The sequence below is a fragment of the Ovis canadensis genome, chromosome 7 (assembly GCF_042477335.2).
Source record: "Ovis canadensis isolate MfBH-ARS-UI-01 breed Bighorn chromosome 7, ARS-UI_OviCan_v2, whole genome shotgun sequence".
In the NCBI taxonomy this organism is placed as follows: Eukaryota; Metazoa; Chordata; class Mammalia; order Artiodactyla; family Bovidae; genus Ovis; species Ovis canadensis.
The window spans coordinates 96528058-96544673 of NC_091251.1; the positions used below are offsets into that span (position 1 = coordinate 96528058).

Consider the following 16616-nt stretch of genomic DNA (forward strand, 5'->3'; position numbering starts at 1 on the left):
AGGCAAGGACACCAGAGGTAAGAGGAAGCTTTATTGGAGTGGGGGTGGAAGGGGTGGGCAAGCCCCAGGGAGAGCCAGCACCTCCCTGTGTCCTTTGCCTCAGACTCATCCCAAGGACCTCCCCACAACACCGGTCCCCAGCCCTTCACAGCCAGGACTGGAGGGTGGTGTCCCCCTGGTGGTGATGGAGACTCAGGCGAGAAGGAGTTGAGGGCAGAGGTCCATGGAAGTTTCTGTCTTGGATGCCACACCCCAGTGACAGGGTGAGTCCTAAGAGGAAGAAGAGGGCCCCCAAATCTGGGGAGGGAATTATCTTTGGGGGTAACTACTTATCCTAGCTCTTCAGAGACCAGAAACTTCTTGCTTCCGGCTAGAAGCTTGGGCAATCATTCTGGGTGATGCGTGGTTTCATTTCAAAAGGAAATGAAGTCACAGTGGGCAGTGGATTGAGTGGACCCTCAACACTGAAATGCAAAATGGTAAACAGGACAAATGTCCAAGAAGGGAACCCGAGTGGAGACAACTTTCCTTCAAGTGGCTTCAGGCTGGAGTCGGTTTTGTGGTCCCCCAGCTCAGACCCACAGGCCAGGGTTTGCTTTCTCTCCACGTGGGTGGGCTAGCTGGGGAAGGGAGCCCTTTATTCTGTTTATAAAGCTTCTGTAAGTGGCAGAGCTGTGCCTTCCCCTCTTTCTCCCCCTCCCTCCTTATCCTTATTTTCCTCCCCTCCTTTCCTTTTGCTCTCAAAGGTCTGTAATTACAAGATAAGCAGCATGGTCAGGAGGGGGTGGGTTGTCCCCCCCGCCCCTCCCCGCTCCACCCCATATCCGCTACAGACTTCTTCCCTGCTTCCCTGCCTCCCCCACCCCCTGGGGAAGTAGCCTTTGGTAGAAGGGGCACACTAGTTGCGTGGCTAAGATGACGAGCTAGGACAGCCCTGGTTTGGAGCCAGGAAGCCAGGGTACTAGTAACCTGAGATGAGTCTCCAGAGACACCCTGAGTGGGGCACATGGCAGATCATGAGTCAAGATTTCTCGGCTCAGCAGGTGGTCAGTAGCTCAGAGCTAATGCCAAGGAAGGCACCTTTTAACAGGGCAGGTCCCAGTTCAAGGTACAGGGTGTAGACACAGCAGGTGACTGTTGACTGATGGGTGGAGGGTGGACAGGTGGAGACGTTCAAGCTGTCTAACAGGCTGAGATGTCTGCCCCTCAGCACCGACTAGAAAGCATTTCTCCAAGAGGTGGCTGGGGGAGTCCACAAGGCCCTTCCTGGTCAGTGGTGATGAGACTTCTGAGGCCCAAGGGTGGAGTCCTGACCAGGAAAGGCAAGCTGCCTTGCATTCTTTGCCCTAGGGCCACTGCTGGGAAGTGGCAGGCAAAGAGAGGAGAGGAGATCCAGGCCAGTCCAGCTGCTCCCGTCGCTGACGCCACGCCCTCCTACCCCCCCAGTTTGCTCCACTGGATGGAACTGAAAAAGGGGTGGGCCTTGAGTTCATGGACGCCGCCTCCTCCAGCGCCCAGGCGCCGGGCCGGGTCGAACTGCAGCAGCTGCGGAGAAAAGCCCAGTCAGCCCTGGGCAGGCTGGCCAGGCCCCGGGAACCCTGTTACCCTGGTGGGGGCGGGCAGGGGGTCGACATTGGTGTTTGGCCACCGAGGTATAGAAATTTGTTGGCCCTATGACCCTCCTGCACCCATGCCAGACACCTAGTACATGGGGTGACTTGTTCACACACAGGGCTCTGCCCTCCCTTCTGTCCACCCTCAGGCCAAGAAGGCGCCACCGGGAGGCCGCCTGCACCTCACCTCAGTCAGCAGGGAGGCCGCCGGGCCACTGAGCCACTCGGGCAGCTGCAGCTGGGTGTGGGGCTGGATTCCTGAGGGGTGGCTCTGGGACAGCGCCTGGGAAGACACAGGGAGGCAGCCCCCAGGAGTCTGTACACTCCACTGGCGGCGGAGATTGCATCTCTTCACCCTGTGTTATACCTCACGGGCATGGCCATGACTCCATCGCCTTCTGCTTTGGATCTGCTGCCTGCCGGGCTGAGGAAGGTGCCTGACACCTGTGATCCCTAGTTTCTGCAACAACCTTCAAAGTAAGCAATTGGCACCCCCATTTTAAGGGCAAGAAGCAGGTTGACGGATTTGTGCTGAGTTCAGGGTTTGAACCCAGGCCCCTATGGCTCCAAGCTTGCTAGAAGCACCGGTCTTGGGTTGCCATCGGGGCAGGCACTCTATCAGGAATAGCACTGAAACCTGTCTCCTTGCAGAAAGCAAATCTCCACGGGCGGCTCCTTTGCCATGGCATGCTCCTGCCAGGGTCAAGGCAGGGCTGTGGTGGGAGAAGACGGCAGGACCTATCTGCGTTCCAGAAGGGTGCAGCTGCGGGGGAGCAGAGGGGTGTGTCTGGAGGTCAGGAAGACAGGCAAGAAGCCACCAGGAGGAGGGCCAGGAGCCCTGAGCTGGACAGGTGGGAGGGCCCTGGCTAATAGGAGAGAACCACTCTGGGCGGCTGTTTGCAGCCAGAGCTCTCAGAGGCCCTGGCCTCGGGACCAAAGCAGGAGGGAGCCAGGAGTGACCGGTCAGCTCTGAACTTCCAGTTACACCACATCCACTCAGGACATTTCCTGCTCAAATGGAGGTTGGCCTCTCCCTGCTGCCTGACTTAACCAGCCCCAGGTGCAGCACTGAGCTCATGAGGGAGGACAGAGAGCTGAGCCCACCACCCTGAGCAAGGTGTTTGCGAGGGGAACTTCAAGCTCTGGTTCGACCCAGGCTGGACAGGGCAGCTGCCGGCCTGGGATGATGGATACCCTTTCTCTGGTCTTCCAGCCAAAGTCTAGGGGTCACAGCTCTGAAGGGTGTGGGACGGGGTGTGAGGGGGAGTGGAGCGTGGTGTGAGCAGTGGGGAGAGGAGGCCTGTGAGGGATGATCTGAGGAACAAGGCTGCGTCACACTCAGCTGCCCTCCAGAGCTAGGCCCAGGCACCCTCTTCCAGGAACCTTCCCTGAGCACCGCAGCTCGACTCTCCCTCATCTAAGTTGACAGTCTCCCTAGCTATCGCCACTTGCCTGACGAGGGTCGGGGTGCAAGGTGTGGCCAAGGCCTTGGTGGGAATTGCTTCCTCCTTCTCTCACGGCCTCTGGGCTGGGGGAGAGGGGGCCTGTGCTGACAAGACATTGGGCCCAATGGCCAGGTATTGAGCGATCAGGTAGGCTCAGCCCCCAAGACTGACCGGTTGGACTAACCCCAGCCCATTCTATGCTCAGTGACACCAGCCAGGCTCCACACCCTGCCCACACAGAGCTCACCGTCCCAGTCAGCAGTTCATACAGGAGAGACCCAAAGCTCCACCAGTCGCAGGCTTCGGTCAGCTCCGAAATCCCACCGACCTCTGTGGGAGCCAGAACAGTCCTCAGCCTTGCTGAGAGGGCAGGTCTCCCTTCAACCCCTCCCCACCATCCCCACCTCCAGGATGGGCCTGTTGCCTCTCTCATCCTCAGTCCCCCGGCCCACCCACACACAGACACTCAGGGGCTGCCTCACCCTTCCCTTCTTGCCTGGGGCACTGTAGAGGTTGTGCGAAGCCTCCCTGCAGCACTGGGGCTCCACCTCTGACCACTGGCCAAAATACGTGAGCCGGATGTGGCCTTGTCATGCCGTGTGTGTGCAGGGAGGAGCCAGAGGGGGACAAAAACCACAGTTAGTCATCTTGGAGCCTTTGGCGTGGGGCAGGGGACCCCAGGAGCCAGTGGGCCGTGCTGGGCAGAGGTTCCCTAGGGGCTCGGCCCCCCAAGGCCCCTGGAACAACCTGGTCATCACAGGAGCGGCTGCCCCAGAGCTCAGGGTGGGGAAAGGGTGTGCTTTCCAAGCTTAACCACAGCTGGCCAGCCGGGCTTGGCCGAGGCCTTCCCGAAAAGGCAGGGGGTGGGGGTGGTCCAGGGGGAACAGTCAGATACCGTCTGCCTCCTCTTGGCTCTGGGGAAATCTCAAGGCTGTGGGGGCCTCCCTCCTGAGGGGTGGGGTGGGGTTAGGGCCCACTCCTCTGCCCCCAGCCCCTACACCCCGCCTGGGGCTCCTACCGGCCTGGTCCAGGAGCAGATTCCGGGGATTGAGGTCCCGGCACAGCACCCCTTGCTGGTGCAGCGCCTCCAGGGCCAGCAGCGTCTCGGCCGCCCACTGCCTCACCTGCTCCTCCTTCAGACTCCAGGCGCCCCCGCCGGACACCAGGCTGGCCCCTCCAGAGGCCGAGAGGCGGCTCGGGCCTCTGCCTCGGCTGCAGCCCCCCAGCACCCGGCCGGCCCCGGCCCGAACCCAAGGGAGCCCCCATGGGGGCGCGGGCTCCGAGCTCCGGCCAAGTCCTCGCCCGGTGTGGGAGTGCAGGCGGCCACCTGGGGCCTTTGGAAGGTCCCAGACGCGGGCAGTGCTCGTTCTGGCTGAGGCTTCACCCCCAGTCTCTCTCTGGGGTTTAACGGCCACCACCCTCCTGGCTGGGGTGAGGCTCTGAGAAGTCCACGGAGGCTCCAGAGGGATTCCGTCCCGCGGGCGGGTGTGCCCCGGGGGCACTGAGCTGGTCCCGAGGCTGAGACGGGAGTTTAGTGGAGCCTTCATCCTCTCCAGACTGGAGCCAGATCCGGTCCCAGACTGCTGGGGGCACGGCTGGGAGAGCAGGTGGGACCAGAGCGTACCTCCTGGGCCAAGCAGAGGGAGCCGCAAGCATGGGGACGGGAGAGGAAATGAGTGTGGACGCGTCTTTGTCCCACGCCTGCTCCCCCTCTGTCTTGGGCACAGACCCTCTGCCTTCAGATCCTCACTTGGCTCCCTCCCCTCCCGAAGCCCAGGATGCCCTCTCTCCTCCTCTCCACCCACCCGTGACGGGGCCCCAGCCTCACAAGATAGGTGCTTAACCCCTAAGAAGATGTAAATTATTCTCTAATGTCTTTGGTCTAGGTGGCGGGTTCTCCAGTGTCTGATGTATTATATATTTTTCAAAGGGAGAATCCTGGAGAAGGGCATGGCAACCCACTCCAGTATTCTTGCCTGGAGAATCTCATGGACAGAGGAGCCTGGAGGGCTGCAGTTCACGGGGTCACAAAGAGTCAGACACAACTGAGCGACTGAGCACAGCACAAAGGGAGAATAGTGTCATGAATTTAATTAAGTAAAATTAAAGAAGGCTAGGCATGGATCTGTGATGACTATATGTCACGATCCAGAGAGATGCACCTCATTGAAAACAAACAAACAGAAATCCTAGCTGATCAATAAATATCCGCTGTGGCCCAGTTCCTGTAATTACAGCTTTGGCACCATCATCCCATATGGCCACTCGGGGGGGTGGGCATGGACTAGAAGAGTGAAAAGAACCAAGACTGGGGGAGATGGTGACAAAGGGGACACCTGCATACGTGCCCTCATTCATCCAAGATGTGAATGTCCTCCTTGGACGTCTCCTGCCCCCTGGCATCACTGAGAAGCCTGCAGCAGGCTAGTCCTGCCTTCACCCTCCAGGAAGGCTGGGCCTGTGGCTGGGTAATGAGCTCCGAATTTTAAGGGGATGAGACAGGACAATCTCCTGAAGGCCTGAGGAGCCGATGGGGCCCCCGGGGTCCGCTCACCTTTCACGTGCTCCAGGTGCAGGAAGATGGAGTCATCAGTCACAAAGTACCGCAGCAGCTGGGTCATGTAGGGGACGCCGTGTGGGATGATGGTCAGCCGCTCCCGGCTCGCCACGTGGCACCTGGACAGGCCCTGAGGAGGGGGCAGGCCGGGCAGATCAGCTGGGGACCGGCCAGAGGCCACTCTGCTCTTCAGGGACAACCAGATGAAGTGTGGGAGCCCCCTCTGAGGAGCAGCTGCCTCCCCCTAGTTCCTGTCCTGACCCGCAACCCTCTTTCCACCATGGAAGGCAGGCCCTCCCCTCCCTGTCTGGGCCAAGGGTAGGGCAGTATATGTGTGTGTTTTTCTGGGAAGTCGGGCACATGCCCGGGGTGCAGAACTAGCAGCTGTGGGATCTGGAGGGAACGTGGGCTTCCCATACGGGTTCTGGGTAGAGGTTCCCCAGAAGGCAGGGGTTTCCAAGAGCTCCGAGAAGGTCTCAAGGGGAAGGAGGAATGGCAGGGGGTGGGGTGGCACCTGCCTTCACCACGAAGGTCCCTCCAGTCGCTAGGTCCTGGACCAGCTGTACCTGCAGAGGTCCAGGAGGCACTAGTCAAGGCACAGGCTAGTTCCCGGGGCTCCACACCCCCAACCCCAGGCCCCACGCTCCTCCACCCAGGCTAGGCAGGGATGTCAGGCTTTGGTGGTACAGAGTATATCCCCTCCTCCACCAACATGACATTGAACCTGTCCGATTCATCCACCCTCGTTAGACCTGCAGGTCTTATCAGGTACCACCTTCTCCAGGGAGCCTTCCCAACCTCAGATTAGGCCAGGACTCCTAATCTGTCTGCAGAGCTCTCCAGGCTCACCCCCAGCACACTGTGTGTGATTTCCTGTCGCTCCACTGGGCTGTGAGCTCCAAGAGCGCAGGGACCATGCTGTATAGCTCTGTATTCCCAGAGCCCTGCGCCACACAGGGAAGTAGTCAGGGCTTTCCACACATGAGGCGAATGGTTCATTCCACAGGATCTGAGGGTGTCATGGCTGGAAGGGACCTCAGGGCCAGTCACCTTCTCTTAACTCTTATTTCACAGGTGAAGAAGCCAAGGCTCTGAGAATGTGGCCCCAGTGGTGCCCCAAACCACACGGGCTTGGCTTGCTCCTTCAGGTCGCACCCCCTGCCCCCCACTCCCAGTGATGCGATGGTCTTTTGCTTTTTTTAAATGGTCTTTTCCTCTGGACTCTGTCTTTGGCGAGCAACCTCTTCCTTCTCCTGTCGGTTTTGTTTGGAGGCAGTGGTCTGCCAACTGCTGGGTCAGAGCCTTGCTTGGAGCTGGGCCCTAGACTCATCTCCATTATGGGCAGGGGTGAACCCCAGCCGTGGGAGAGGACCTGTCAGGGCAGAAAGGTAGAAGATTCAGCCCAGACAGGGGGGCACATGAGGGCAAGACCTGCACCCTGGGTCATAGCAGTACCTGCTTCAGAAGGCCATTAAGAGGGTGTTGTTAAGTCAGACAACTCAAGTATGGCAGCAGCTCAAGCCTGCTGTATAACGTGCTCTCTATAGTCTTTGCTGATGGCTATTAATATCGGCACAGGGAAACTTGTGCATAGTATTACTGTATAGTACCACTCTGTATAGTATTACTATAGTATAGTATAGTATTATATTGTATACTGTATAGTATTACTCTGTGCTAAGGGCCTTATCTGGAGAAGGCAATGGCACCCCACTCCAGTACTCTTGCCTGGGAAATCCCATGGATGGAGGAGCCTGGTAGCTTGCAGTCTGTGGGGTCGCTGAGGGTCGGGCACGACTGAGCGACTTCACTTTCACTTTTCACTTTCATGCATTGGAGAAGGAAATGGCAACCCACTCCAGTGTTCTTGCCTGGAGAATCCCAGGGACGGGGGAGCCTGGTGGGCTGCCGTCTATGGGGTTGCACAGAGTCGGACACGACTGAAGTGACTTAGCAGCAGCAGCAGTATAGTATTATACTGTATACTGTATAGTATTACTCTGTGCTAAGGGCCTTATCTAGTTTACTTAGTTTCATTCTTACAGCCCTACCCGGTGAGGCCCTGTGCTGCTGTGCTGTGCTTAATCGTGTCTGACTCTCCGAGACCCGCCAGGATCCTCTGTCCACGCGATTCTCCAGGCAAGAAGACTGGAGTGGGTTGCCATTTCCTCCTCCGGGAGATCTTCCCGACCCAGGGACCAAACCCACATCTTTTGCGTCTCCTGCATTGTCAAGCGAATTCTTTACCACTGTGCCACCTGGGCAGCCCCAAGTATTACGTGACTCATTTTATTGATGAAGAAATCGAGGTTCAGAGAGGTAACGTTGCCTGCGGTCCCACGGAGCCGGGATGCGAATTCAGATGGGCTGACCCGGGAGCCTTGAAGACATAACTGAAAACGGGCATAGCTAGGTGACCTGGCACATGCCTTCCCCTCTGGGCCTCAGTTTCCCCGCCATCAGTGAGATGAAGGTGGTGGATTCCGACGGCTGGGGCATCAGGAGTGAGGTACCCCTTATGACCACTAGAGGTCTCTTCTCCAACAGCCGGAGATGGAGTCCAGCCTGGTCCCTGTTGCTCCGCCCAATGAGTTTGAAAGAGTGAACTTTGGGGTCATTTAGGATAACACGGTTTCCCACAAGTGCTGACACCCCGGATAATTCCCTACTGCCTCTTGCCAAGTGGGATTCCCCACCACCTTGTCCTGGGCAAGGCTTCTCATTTACATATTCAGGAAAAAAAAAAAAACCAGCAGGGAATGTCAGAGAGGCCAGAAACAAAACTTGATCAGTACACTGAAACAGTGAGTTAAAAAAGAAAAGAACACACACACACACACACACACACACACACACACACACACAAGAATCAAGAAATAATTAGGCCACACCGTCAATGCTGGTTATCTTGGAATGAGGTGGGATGGTGGGCGATATGTGCTGTTGCTGTTGTTTCTGGCCACACTGAATGGCTTGCGGGATCTTAGTTCTCCAACCAGGCATCAGCTGTGCCTCCCTGCAGTGGAACTGCAGAGTCCTACCCACTGGACAACTAGGAAATTCCCATTTACTGTTTCAAACTCTTTTCTTTTACATCCTATTTCAAAAGAGTAGCAAAGGGGGCATCCCCCCTGCCACCATTAAACCAAGCAAACAAAACAAAAACCCCCTTCCTCTTCTGTTCTGTAATACGGGAGACAGAGCACTGGTTTGTCACTTGACCTCTATGAGCCTCAGTTACATTCTCTATGGAACAATGGTTAAAATGCAGCACTGCCCAGGAGGACCTTCTGCTGTAACAGAAATATTGTCTATTTGTTCAATATAGAAGCCATGAACCACATGTAGCTATCAAGCCTTTGAAATACAGTGGGTGCCACTGAGAGAATATTTAATTTTTATTAAAACTGGACTTCCCTGGTGGTCCAGTGGTTACAGCTCTGCGCTTGCACTGTGGAAGGTGTGAATTCAATCCCCACTCGGGGAAGTTCTGCATGTCACGCGGTGTTATAAAAAATTTTTTTTAAAAATAGTATTATGGGCTTCCCAGGTGGCACTAGTGGCAAAGAACCTGCCTGCCAATGCAGGAGATGTAAGAGACTTGGGTTCGATCCCTGGGTTGGGAAAATCCCCTGGAGGAGGGCATGGCAACCCACTCCAGTACTCTTGCCTGGAGAATCCCATGGACAGAGGAGCCTGGCTGGCTACAGTCCATGGAGTCGCAAACAGTCGGACACGACTGAAGCGATGATTCCATTCCATTCCATGTGGCTGGTGACTACTATATCTGACTGTACAGTATAATCCTTCTTCCCCCGCAGGGAGACTGAGCCGGTTTAATGCAGCAGCTGTGCCGGCTACAGTGGGCTTAACAGATGCCAGGAGAGAAGGCTATCAGGAAGGTGTAAGGCAGTTCTGAGTGCCAGCTCCCATCTTTTTAAAAAAGGAAGTCTCTTTTTTAAAAAATAAAACCCACTGAGCTCTTGGGATGTGTGGACAATTAAAACTTTGGTAAAACACATTAACCCTTTATTTTAAAATGTCCAGAGTGTCAAGGCCAGGAGGACTCCCTCCTGGAGCAAACAAATCCAGAAGTTTCAAATAGGTTCTCAAGCATAAAGGTCCCCAGGGGCTGTTCATGTGTGCCAGTGGGCAGGACAGGAAAGGGCTGGCCGAGCGCCTCATTAAAGCAGGCAGCCCTTCATCTGCCTGGGGTTGACAAGCAGGAATGTGAGCCTGCATTTCCAGATCCTCTCATTTCTCAGGAAAAGTAGGAAACTTGGGCTTTCTCTATGAAACCTGCCAATTTTCAAATGCTGATAAATAGTAATAATTTTAAACACCCTCATGTTTGAGCCAAAAACACAGAAGGGACTTGGCTGTCCTTCTCTTTCTTCCCATCCCTGACTCAGGGCCTAGCTCCTGGACGAAGCTCAGCAAATAGCCAGTGTTGTCTCCTAAGCCCCCCAAGGCTCCCTGAGAGTAGACCCTAGGCATCCTGGCCAGCTGCCCACCTAGTCCCTGACCCACCCACCTCACTGTTCTCTGCCGCCCCCTACCCTTGCAGGTATCTCTTCTGGCCCCAAGGAAACCCTCTTCAGCCCCATGAACCCTCACAGTGGGACCTCTCTGGGGGCTCTCAAGGCTTCCTAAGTGGGGCCCTTTGCTGCCCTGAGGCTGGGGCTGCTGCAGACTGGCACTGCTCTGCCAATCACCTGCCCTGGGCTGTCTGGGCACAGCTATGGAATGAAAGGCAGTGACATCCATCCGGGCGTGGCTGCAGGGACCTGGGCCCAGTGGCCCTAACATCTCTCCTAATTTGGGAGACTGATTTTCCTGGCTTGTGAATGACACAGGAAAAGGCCACAGGATTTTAGGAGGGATGCGGAGTGGCTAAGTTGAGTGCCCAAGAAAGGTAATAAAGGAAAAAAGAGGGCACTTGTAAGACAGAACGGTTGGGCTTGGCCTGAATCTGTTTTTCCCATATGCACAGGCCTCAGAATACAGGATTCCAAAAATGCTTTGCACATGTGTGTCTGGGGTTAAACAAATTCAAATTCGGGGAATTCTGTCATAGACCTCCCTCTTGGAGATTCACTGTGTACATTTGCACCCTCAAAGCCTGAAACTTCCTAGAATTAAAGCAATGAAGTAATGTAACTTTAACGCACTGTTTCTAAAGCTTATTTGACCCAGAACCCCTCTCTCCATAACACCATCGGTTCAGTGGGATCCCACACGGGCGAACAGTGGTGGCTGTCGCCTCCTTGGCCTGCCCCCCGGGGGCGGCCGAGCCACGTGGATGAACGCGGTGGGCGGGAAGGGCTGGGCAGATGGAAGCTGGCTGGGCCTTGGCTGACAGACCAGGCGCCTGCTCCAGGGAATAGGGAGCAGCCGCTGGAGCGAAGCCAGGGATGGGAAGCCTGCTTCCTGCTGACCCACTCTTGTCATCAGCCTTCAGCCATCGAACTTGTATCAGACGCTTTAGCGTGTGCCAGGCCTTTCCCAAAAATTATCTCACTTTAGTTCCCACATCCCCCTGGGTGGGTGGGAAGATCCCTTCCCCACTTCCAGATGAGGAAACCGGTGCCCAGAGAGGGCAAAGAGCTTGCCTGGGGCCACGTGGTGCCCGTCCAGACAGCACTTCATCCTCGGCAGTGTGTGAAGGAGCACACACCAGTCCTCTTTTCTCTGCTGGCTCCCACACCCGCCCGAATCCCCCGTGAGTGTCTTAAATGACAGATGCCTGGGTTCAACCCTAGAAATTCTCATTTGGTGGGTTTGGGATGGGGCCCAGGCATCTGTGTGGTTAGGAAACTCCCCCAGGTGATTCTGATGAACGGTTCAGTTTGAAAAAAACATAAAAACACTTAAGCAAATACTCCAGCTATCTCTGGGTCCAGGCAGAGAGCAATCGAATATTGGCTCAAATCTCATTTGACCCAACCTGTCTGTCCTTCTGCTGAGTGTCCAGGTCCAGTTTGCACTGTCGACTCCTGTCTGCCCTGAATTAAGGGAGCCGATCCCAGATTGGGGCACCGCGGGAGAAGCCAGGAGACAGAGGGCAGAGCTGCCAAGGACCTGGACAAGGCAGGTTTCTAGCGATGAGCACATTCCTGCCCCAGGAACCTCTGGGCTGGGCTTGGCAGGGGAGATTCTTGGCTGCAGCCCCTGGAGGAAGCGGGAAGTGGGGGCGCACAAGGCAGCTCAGGCTGGCTGGGTGCCCCTGCGGCTGCTGTGCTGAACTGCCGAGGGAGCGGTTCTGTGTCTGAGCTGGAGGGTCTGTGGAGAGGCGCTGTCTGCCTCTGTGGCTTCCTCACTTTTTCCTTGCCGGGGCTGGTGTGTGCTGGGCTGGAGGAGGGGTGGGGCACCCCTGGACCCGGCTGCCCTTCTCTGCTTGGACCCCCTGACCCCTTTCCAGCACTGGCCACTCCCGGTCACACACACTGTGTCCTCCCACACCTTGGGCGTCGCTCGCTCACCTTCTCGATGACCCCGACCACCTTGCAGCCCCTCAGCTGCTCCAGGGCAGAGCTCAGCGTGCGGATGGGCCGGAGCCTCAGGCTGCTGAAACCCTGCGGTGGCGGGAGAGAGCCCCACGGCAGCCTCAGGGTCACGGCCTCCTCACCTAGCTGCAGCGAGCAGGGCTCAGCTTGCCAGGAGACCAGTGGCCACAGAGGGCAAGGACCAGGGTACGGGCAGACCCCCACCTCACAGAGACAGACCCAGCCTTGGTCCAGGGTGGCTAGGCCACCCTCTCAGCTCAGCGCCTACCCGGGCTTCCTCCCAGGCTCAAGGAGTCCTCTGAAACCCCCTCTCAAAAGTGGCACCCACAGGAGGCAGATGCTCCCAGGGGTGGGGAAATAACCTGGGCAACAGGCTTCAAAGACCAAGGCAGGCCCAGGTACCTGCACTGTGGGAAGCATCTTACAAGGTGCATCAGACTAGGAGTGTGTATGTGCACACCTAGGGGTTGAAAAGTGGGCGTGCATTCTCAACCCTCTCTGAGGGGCCTGCTGGGTCAGGATGTGGGGAGAGGATTTGTGCACATTTGTATATGCACGTATTCAGGTATGTGTATAGGCACGTATTCAGGTATGTGTATATGCACATGGGTATTCATGTCTGTGTATATGCATGTGGGTGGGTATTCATGTCTGCTCCAAACACTCACTGTAGCCCAGCAGAAAAGCACTCTGGGAGTCTGAGTATGTACACAGGTGAGTGTCTGTATGGGCTGTGTGGGAGGGTGAGGAGCTGCCTCTGTGTGTGTGTCTCCTCTGTGAGGGTGCGAGACTGGACTGGAGATGATTCACCAAGTGTTAGAATGTGAATGAGCTACGGAGAGTGTGGGAGAGAGAGGGAGGAAGCCAGGAGGAGGAGGGCAGGGCGGCAGCCCCGGGACACGCGCCAGCCTGCCTGTGCTCTCCACTGTCTGCCCAGCCGGGGATGGCAAGGCGACAGTTCCCTGGCCTGGGGGGTGGGGGCCTTAGTTCTCTTCCCCTGGATCCCTCAGTCTTCTGGGGGCTCCTCACCTCATCAGGGCTGGCTCCGCTGCCCAGCGTCCTCTGCAGGTGGCAATTAAAGATCTCCTCCGCCCGCCGCAGGTACTTGGTTATCTTCAGTTTGACAGCCTCACACCTCTCCTTGTTGGGGTCGACTGTGGGGAGAAGGGGTCAAGAGGACCCTGCCAGCCCTGGGAGGAGGCGGGGGTTTGGCTCCCACTGCCCACACTCTGCCCCCCACAGGAGGGCAGCTATTTCTGAGGCTGGTCAGTGGATTCTGACCCCTCATCTGTTCTTGAGTCCTCTTCTGGGTGGGAGACCAGCAGGGGAGGAGGACGAAGGATGGTGGTGGGAGAGCCTGGGAGCCGGGCGGGGGGGCGGCCCTCAGACTATAGCACCTTACAATTGGCATGCACAACCTCCTGGCCACTGTCACAGCCTGGGAAGGGATGGAACGGAGTTTCCCTGTCTGTTTTTCAGGAAGAAAGAGAAGCCCCCAGAGAGCACACCTTCTGCTATCTTTGATGCCCAGTATGAAAGAGGCCAGAACAGGCATTGGGCCTGGAGGGTAAAGGTGTTCATGGTACAGGCATGAAGCCAGCTGTTGAGAGGCATCATCACTGCAGCAACTAGAAGCGTGAATTGGGGCCTGACTCTTACCCCCAGGCTGGCCATCAAGGCCCTCGGGTGTCTCCAACTGGCCTCAGGGCCAGCCTCTCCCACAACTTGGAAATGCCTCCTTTTGCCCTGAACAGGCCTCCCCTCTTACCTTCAGGCCTTTGCCTGTGTTCTCTGCCTGTCCCCTCTCTTTCCCACTAAAGGCTCTTCAGCTGGACAGCATACCTACCATTCTTCAGGGCTCAGATTAGGGTTTTGACTTTTAGAAAATGCCCTGTGCCAGGCTTGTCTGGCCTCAGTCTCCTTTTTCCCTCCCTTTACTTCCTCCCCATTGTCCTTGCTACCTGGGACTATAATTGTCCATCATCAACTCATCAATCTTCTGCCATCAGAATGCAAGTACCCAGAGGGCAGGACCCTAGCCCAGCTCCAGGGGCAGGAGAGCTTAGTGGGCCAAGTTCATAGCCTCTAGAGCGCAAACTGTTCAAGTCTCAGCTTTGTCATTTGATAGCTGTGGAGTCTTAAGCAAGCTATTTAACTTCCCTGTGCCTCAATTTCCTCATCTGGAAAATAGGAATAAAAATCATTCTTGTATATTTGGAAGTACATGCCAGAACATACACAGTGGTTTGTATTACTGTGAATCAGAAATGAATTGATACAGGTAAAGCCCTTAGACCAGTGCCTAGTGTAAAGGAACTGCTTTATAAGTGAAGGCTATTATTATCAATACTACTGTCCTTCTCATAGGTCCTGCAGGGCCAGCACAGAGCCTTGCTCACCCAGCACAGATGGACAGATGATGGGATGGGCCCTTCCTCGGCCCCTGCCCAGCCCCAGCCTCACCGTGCATGCCTCGGAGGAGAACATCCACGCCGTTCTGGTAGTGGTTGAAGGCGGCCTCGTAGTCCTCACTGACGTCGCGCTCCAGGGCCAGCCGGATCTGAGTGGCTGCATCCACCAGGTAGTCGTGCTTAGTCATGTCAGGTGCCCCCGGAGCCACCCGGTTGCGAATCTGCTCCAGGTACACGTGAGCCTGGGACCGTGCTCGAGAGCAGGGCTCAGGCTCCAGGCCAGGGCCAGGAGGGCACTCACAGGCCACCAGGCTCATGGCTGCCTTGGGTCAGGAACCTGGAATGAGCAGAGGCATTAGGAAGAACCCAGTTGGAGACAATGTCCCATCTGTACCCTGGTTTCTTCTACTGAGTATTGTGGAGACTGATACTCACCTCCAAGGGCTGGAGGGATCAGAGCTAATGGGGGTAATACCCCTTACTAAACCAGATCTTTCCTAAGTAGTGGTCATAACAATAAAAACATGCTTTGGGCTCTGAGTTGTTTTTACAATTCTTTCCATTCAAATTCAGTTCAACACGTATTTCTGGAGCACCTACTATGTGCTGAGCATCAGAGAGAGCTGAAAATATTTGTGATACAGAGCTGCCTTCAAAGGGCCTCTGTGCACATTAAACATATGCAGGTCACCATACTTTGAGGCTGAAGCAAAAGCTTGGGGCCCAAAGGCCATTCCTTACACTGTGCCCTGTCCGCCCCTCCCTCCTCCTCCCATGGGAATCTCACTTATCCTTCAGGGTTCGGCTCCATGGTACCTCCCCGAACAGGAGGGATTGCCCCTGCTTTATTTCACTTCCCTTGGTCCCAAGATCAGTGTGGTCAAGGAGTGAGGACCCCCAAGGAGCCAGGTGGAGAGCTGGGCACCAGGCTTGGCCTTAAAGACTGCAGGCAAATGAAATGACTGACTGGCAGATTCAGTACCACTCTGGATGGAATTAGATGAATGAGGTCAGAGCCCAGCCAGCCCTAGGGAGGGGATGGCTCTGTCCCCCCGGCTCTGCTCTGAGAAGTCCAGGAGGCCACGTGGCCTCCAGGGACCGGAGGGCAGCTCCACCCTGAGCAGCAAGTGATACAAGCAGCCGCCAGGGTTAGAGCAGTGGCGGAAGGAGAGGAAAGAGCTCAGAGGCCAGAAAGCTGCCTCCATCCTTCACTGAAGCCTCTGCACCTTTGCTCTCTCAGGCCTCATTGGGAAAGGGCGGGGCCCAAACCCCAGGTCATTTCTACTTCTGTGGAGAGGGAAGAGAGAACAGGATGGGGAGTGAGGCAGAGAGGAAAACCCACATCGCCAAGCCAGCGGGCAGCTGAGCCCCGGCCAGGATGAGGCCAGGAGGTGGAGGAGGGGAGGAAGGGAAGCCGCTCCCTTCCCATTCGGCCCAGTCACCAGGGCATGCGGCTCGGAGGCCTGTGATCAGAGGCACCCAGGTCGGCAGTGTGTGCTGCTCTAAGTCAGGGCCTAGCTTCAGGGTTCACCCGCCGGGCCGGGTCCTCCTAGGCAGAGCTGCAAAGCTGCGTCTGGACCCAGAAAGACATGCATCCAGCCCGCGAGTCCCCTGCAAGCAAGGTGCACCGCCCCGTGAGGGTCGCCAAGGAAGGGGACTGGGGGAATGAGAGATGAGGGCATTCTCTCCTGGGGAAGAGGGTATGGAGGAGGAGCCAGGCTAACACCGTACCTGCCCGAGCCAGGAGCTCGGTCCACGCGGCCCGACTCAGCCCTGCGGCCACCTACCCTTCGCCCCCGCGGGGGACGTACCACCGCGGGCTGCTGCTTTCCGCCTTCCTCCTAGGTGCAGGGGTCTGGCCGGTGCAGCCTGGTCATTGGTTGCAGATGAGCTCATCCGCTATCGTTAGAATAAACCACCAATCAGCGCCCGGCTCGGCTTCTGCGGACTCTTAAAGCAGCAGCGCCGGGAAAGCGGAACTATGCGAGAGGCCATCGAAGGGGATGGGGATGGGCAGGGGGTGCGATGGAGATGGGGATGAGGATGAGGATGGAGATGGAGTTGGGGACGTGTGGGTGGAGCTG

General features: G+C 56.6%; 1 protein-coding gene across 13 annotated transcripts; it reads right to left on the reverse strand.

Annotated features, from left to right (window-relative positions):
- Positions 1–17: 17 nt before the first annotated feature.
- Positions 18–16398, reverse strand: RPS6KL1 (ribosomal protein S6 kinase like 1). 13 transcript variants are annotated; one of them, XR_011258017.1, is made up of 11 exons: positions 16264–16398; positions 14585–14869; positions 13151–13275; positions 12098–12190; positions 6134–6181; positions 5613–5745; positions 4077–4685; positions 3555–3644; positions 3306–3388; positions 1801–3162; positions 18–1545 (listed from the first exon to the last, which is right to left on the reverse strand). XR_011258017.1 is itself a non-coding variant. In XM_069595181.1 (11 exons), the coding sequence occupies exons 2-11, from the start codon at positions 14847–14849 to the stop codon at positions 1435–1437; spliced, it is 1653 nt and encodes a 550-aa protein (XP_069451282.1). In that variant the 5' UTR covers positions 14850–14869; positions 16264–16398; the 3' UTR covers positions 18–1434. The 13 variants fall into 13 exon arrangements, 4 of the variants coding, with proteins under 4 accessions (XP_069451282.1, XP_069451284.1, XP_069451283.1 ...); XR_011258019.1 differs by having other exon boundaries at positions 1801–1896; positions 3541–3644; XM_069595181.1 differs by having other exon boundaries at positions 1801–1896.
- Positions 16399–16616: the final 218 nt, after the last annotated feature.

Bases quoted from the DNA above. Each gene is read 5' to 3' on its own strand.
- RPS6KL1 (XM_069595181.1), bottom strand. From the start codon at position 14,849: ATGAGCCTGGTGGCCTGTGAGTGCCCTCCTGGCCCTGGCCTGGAGCCT. The intron at 6,182-12,097 runs GTGAGCGAGCGA...GGACCTCTGCAG, and splicing joins TGGTCGGGGTCATCGAGAAG to GTACAGCTGGTCCAGGACCT. The intron at 4,686-5,612 runs GTGAGCGGACCC...TGCTTGGCCCAG, and splicing joins GCACCTGGAGCACGTGAAAG to GAGGTACGCTCTGGTCCCAC.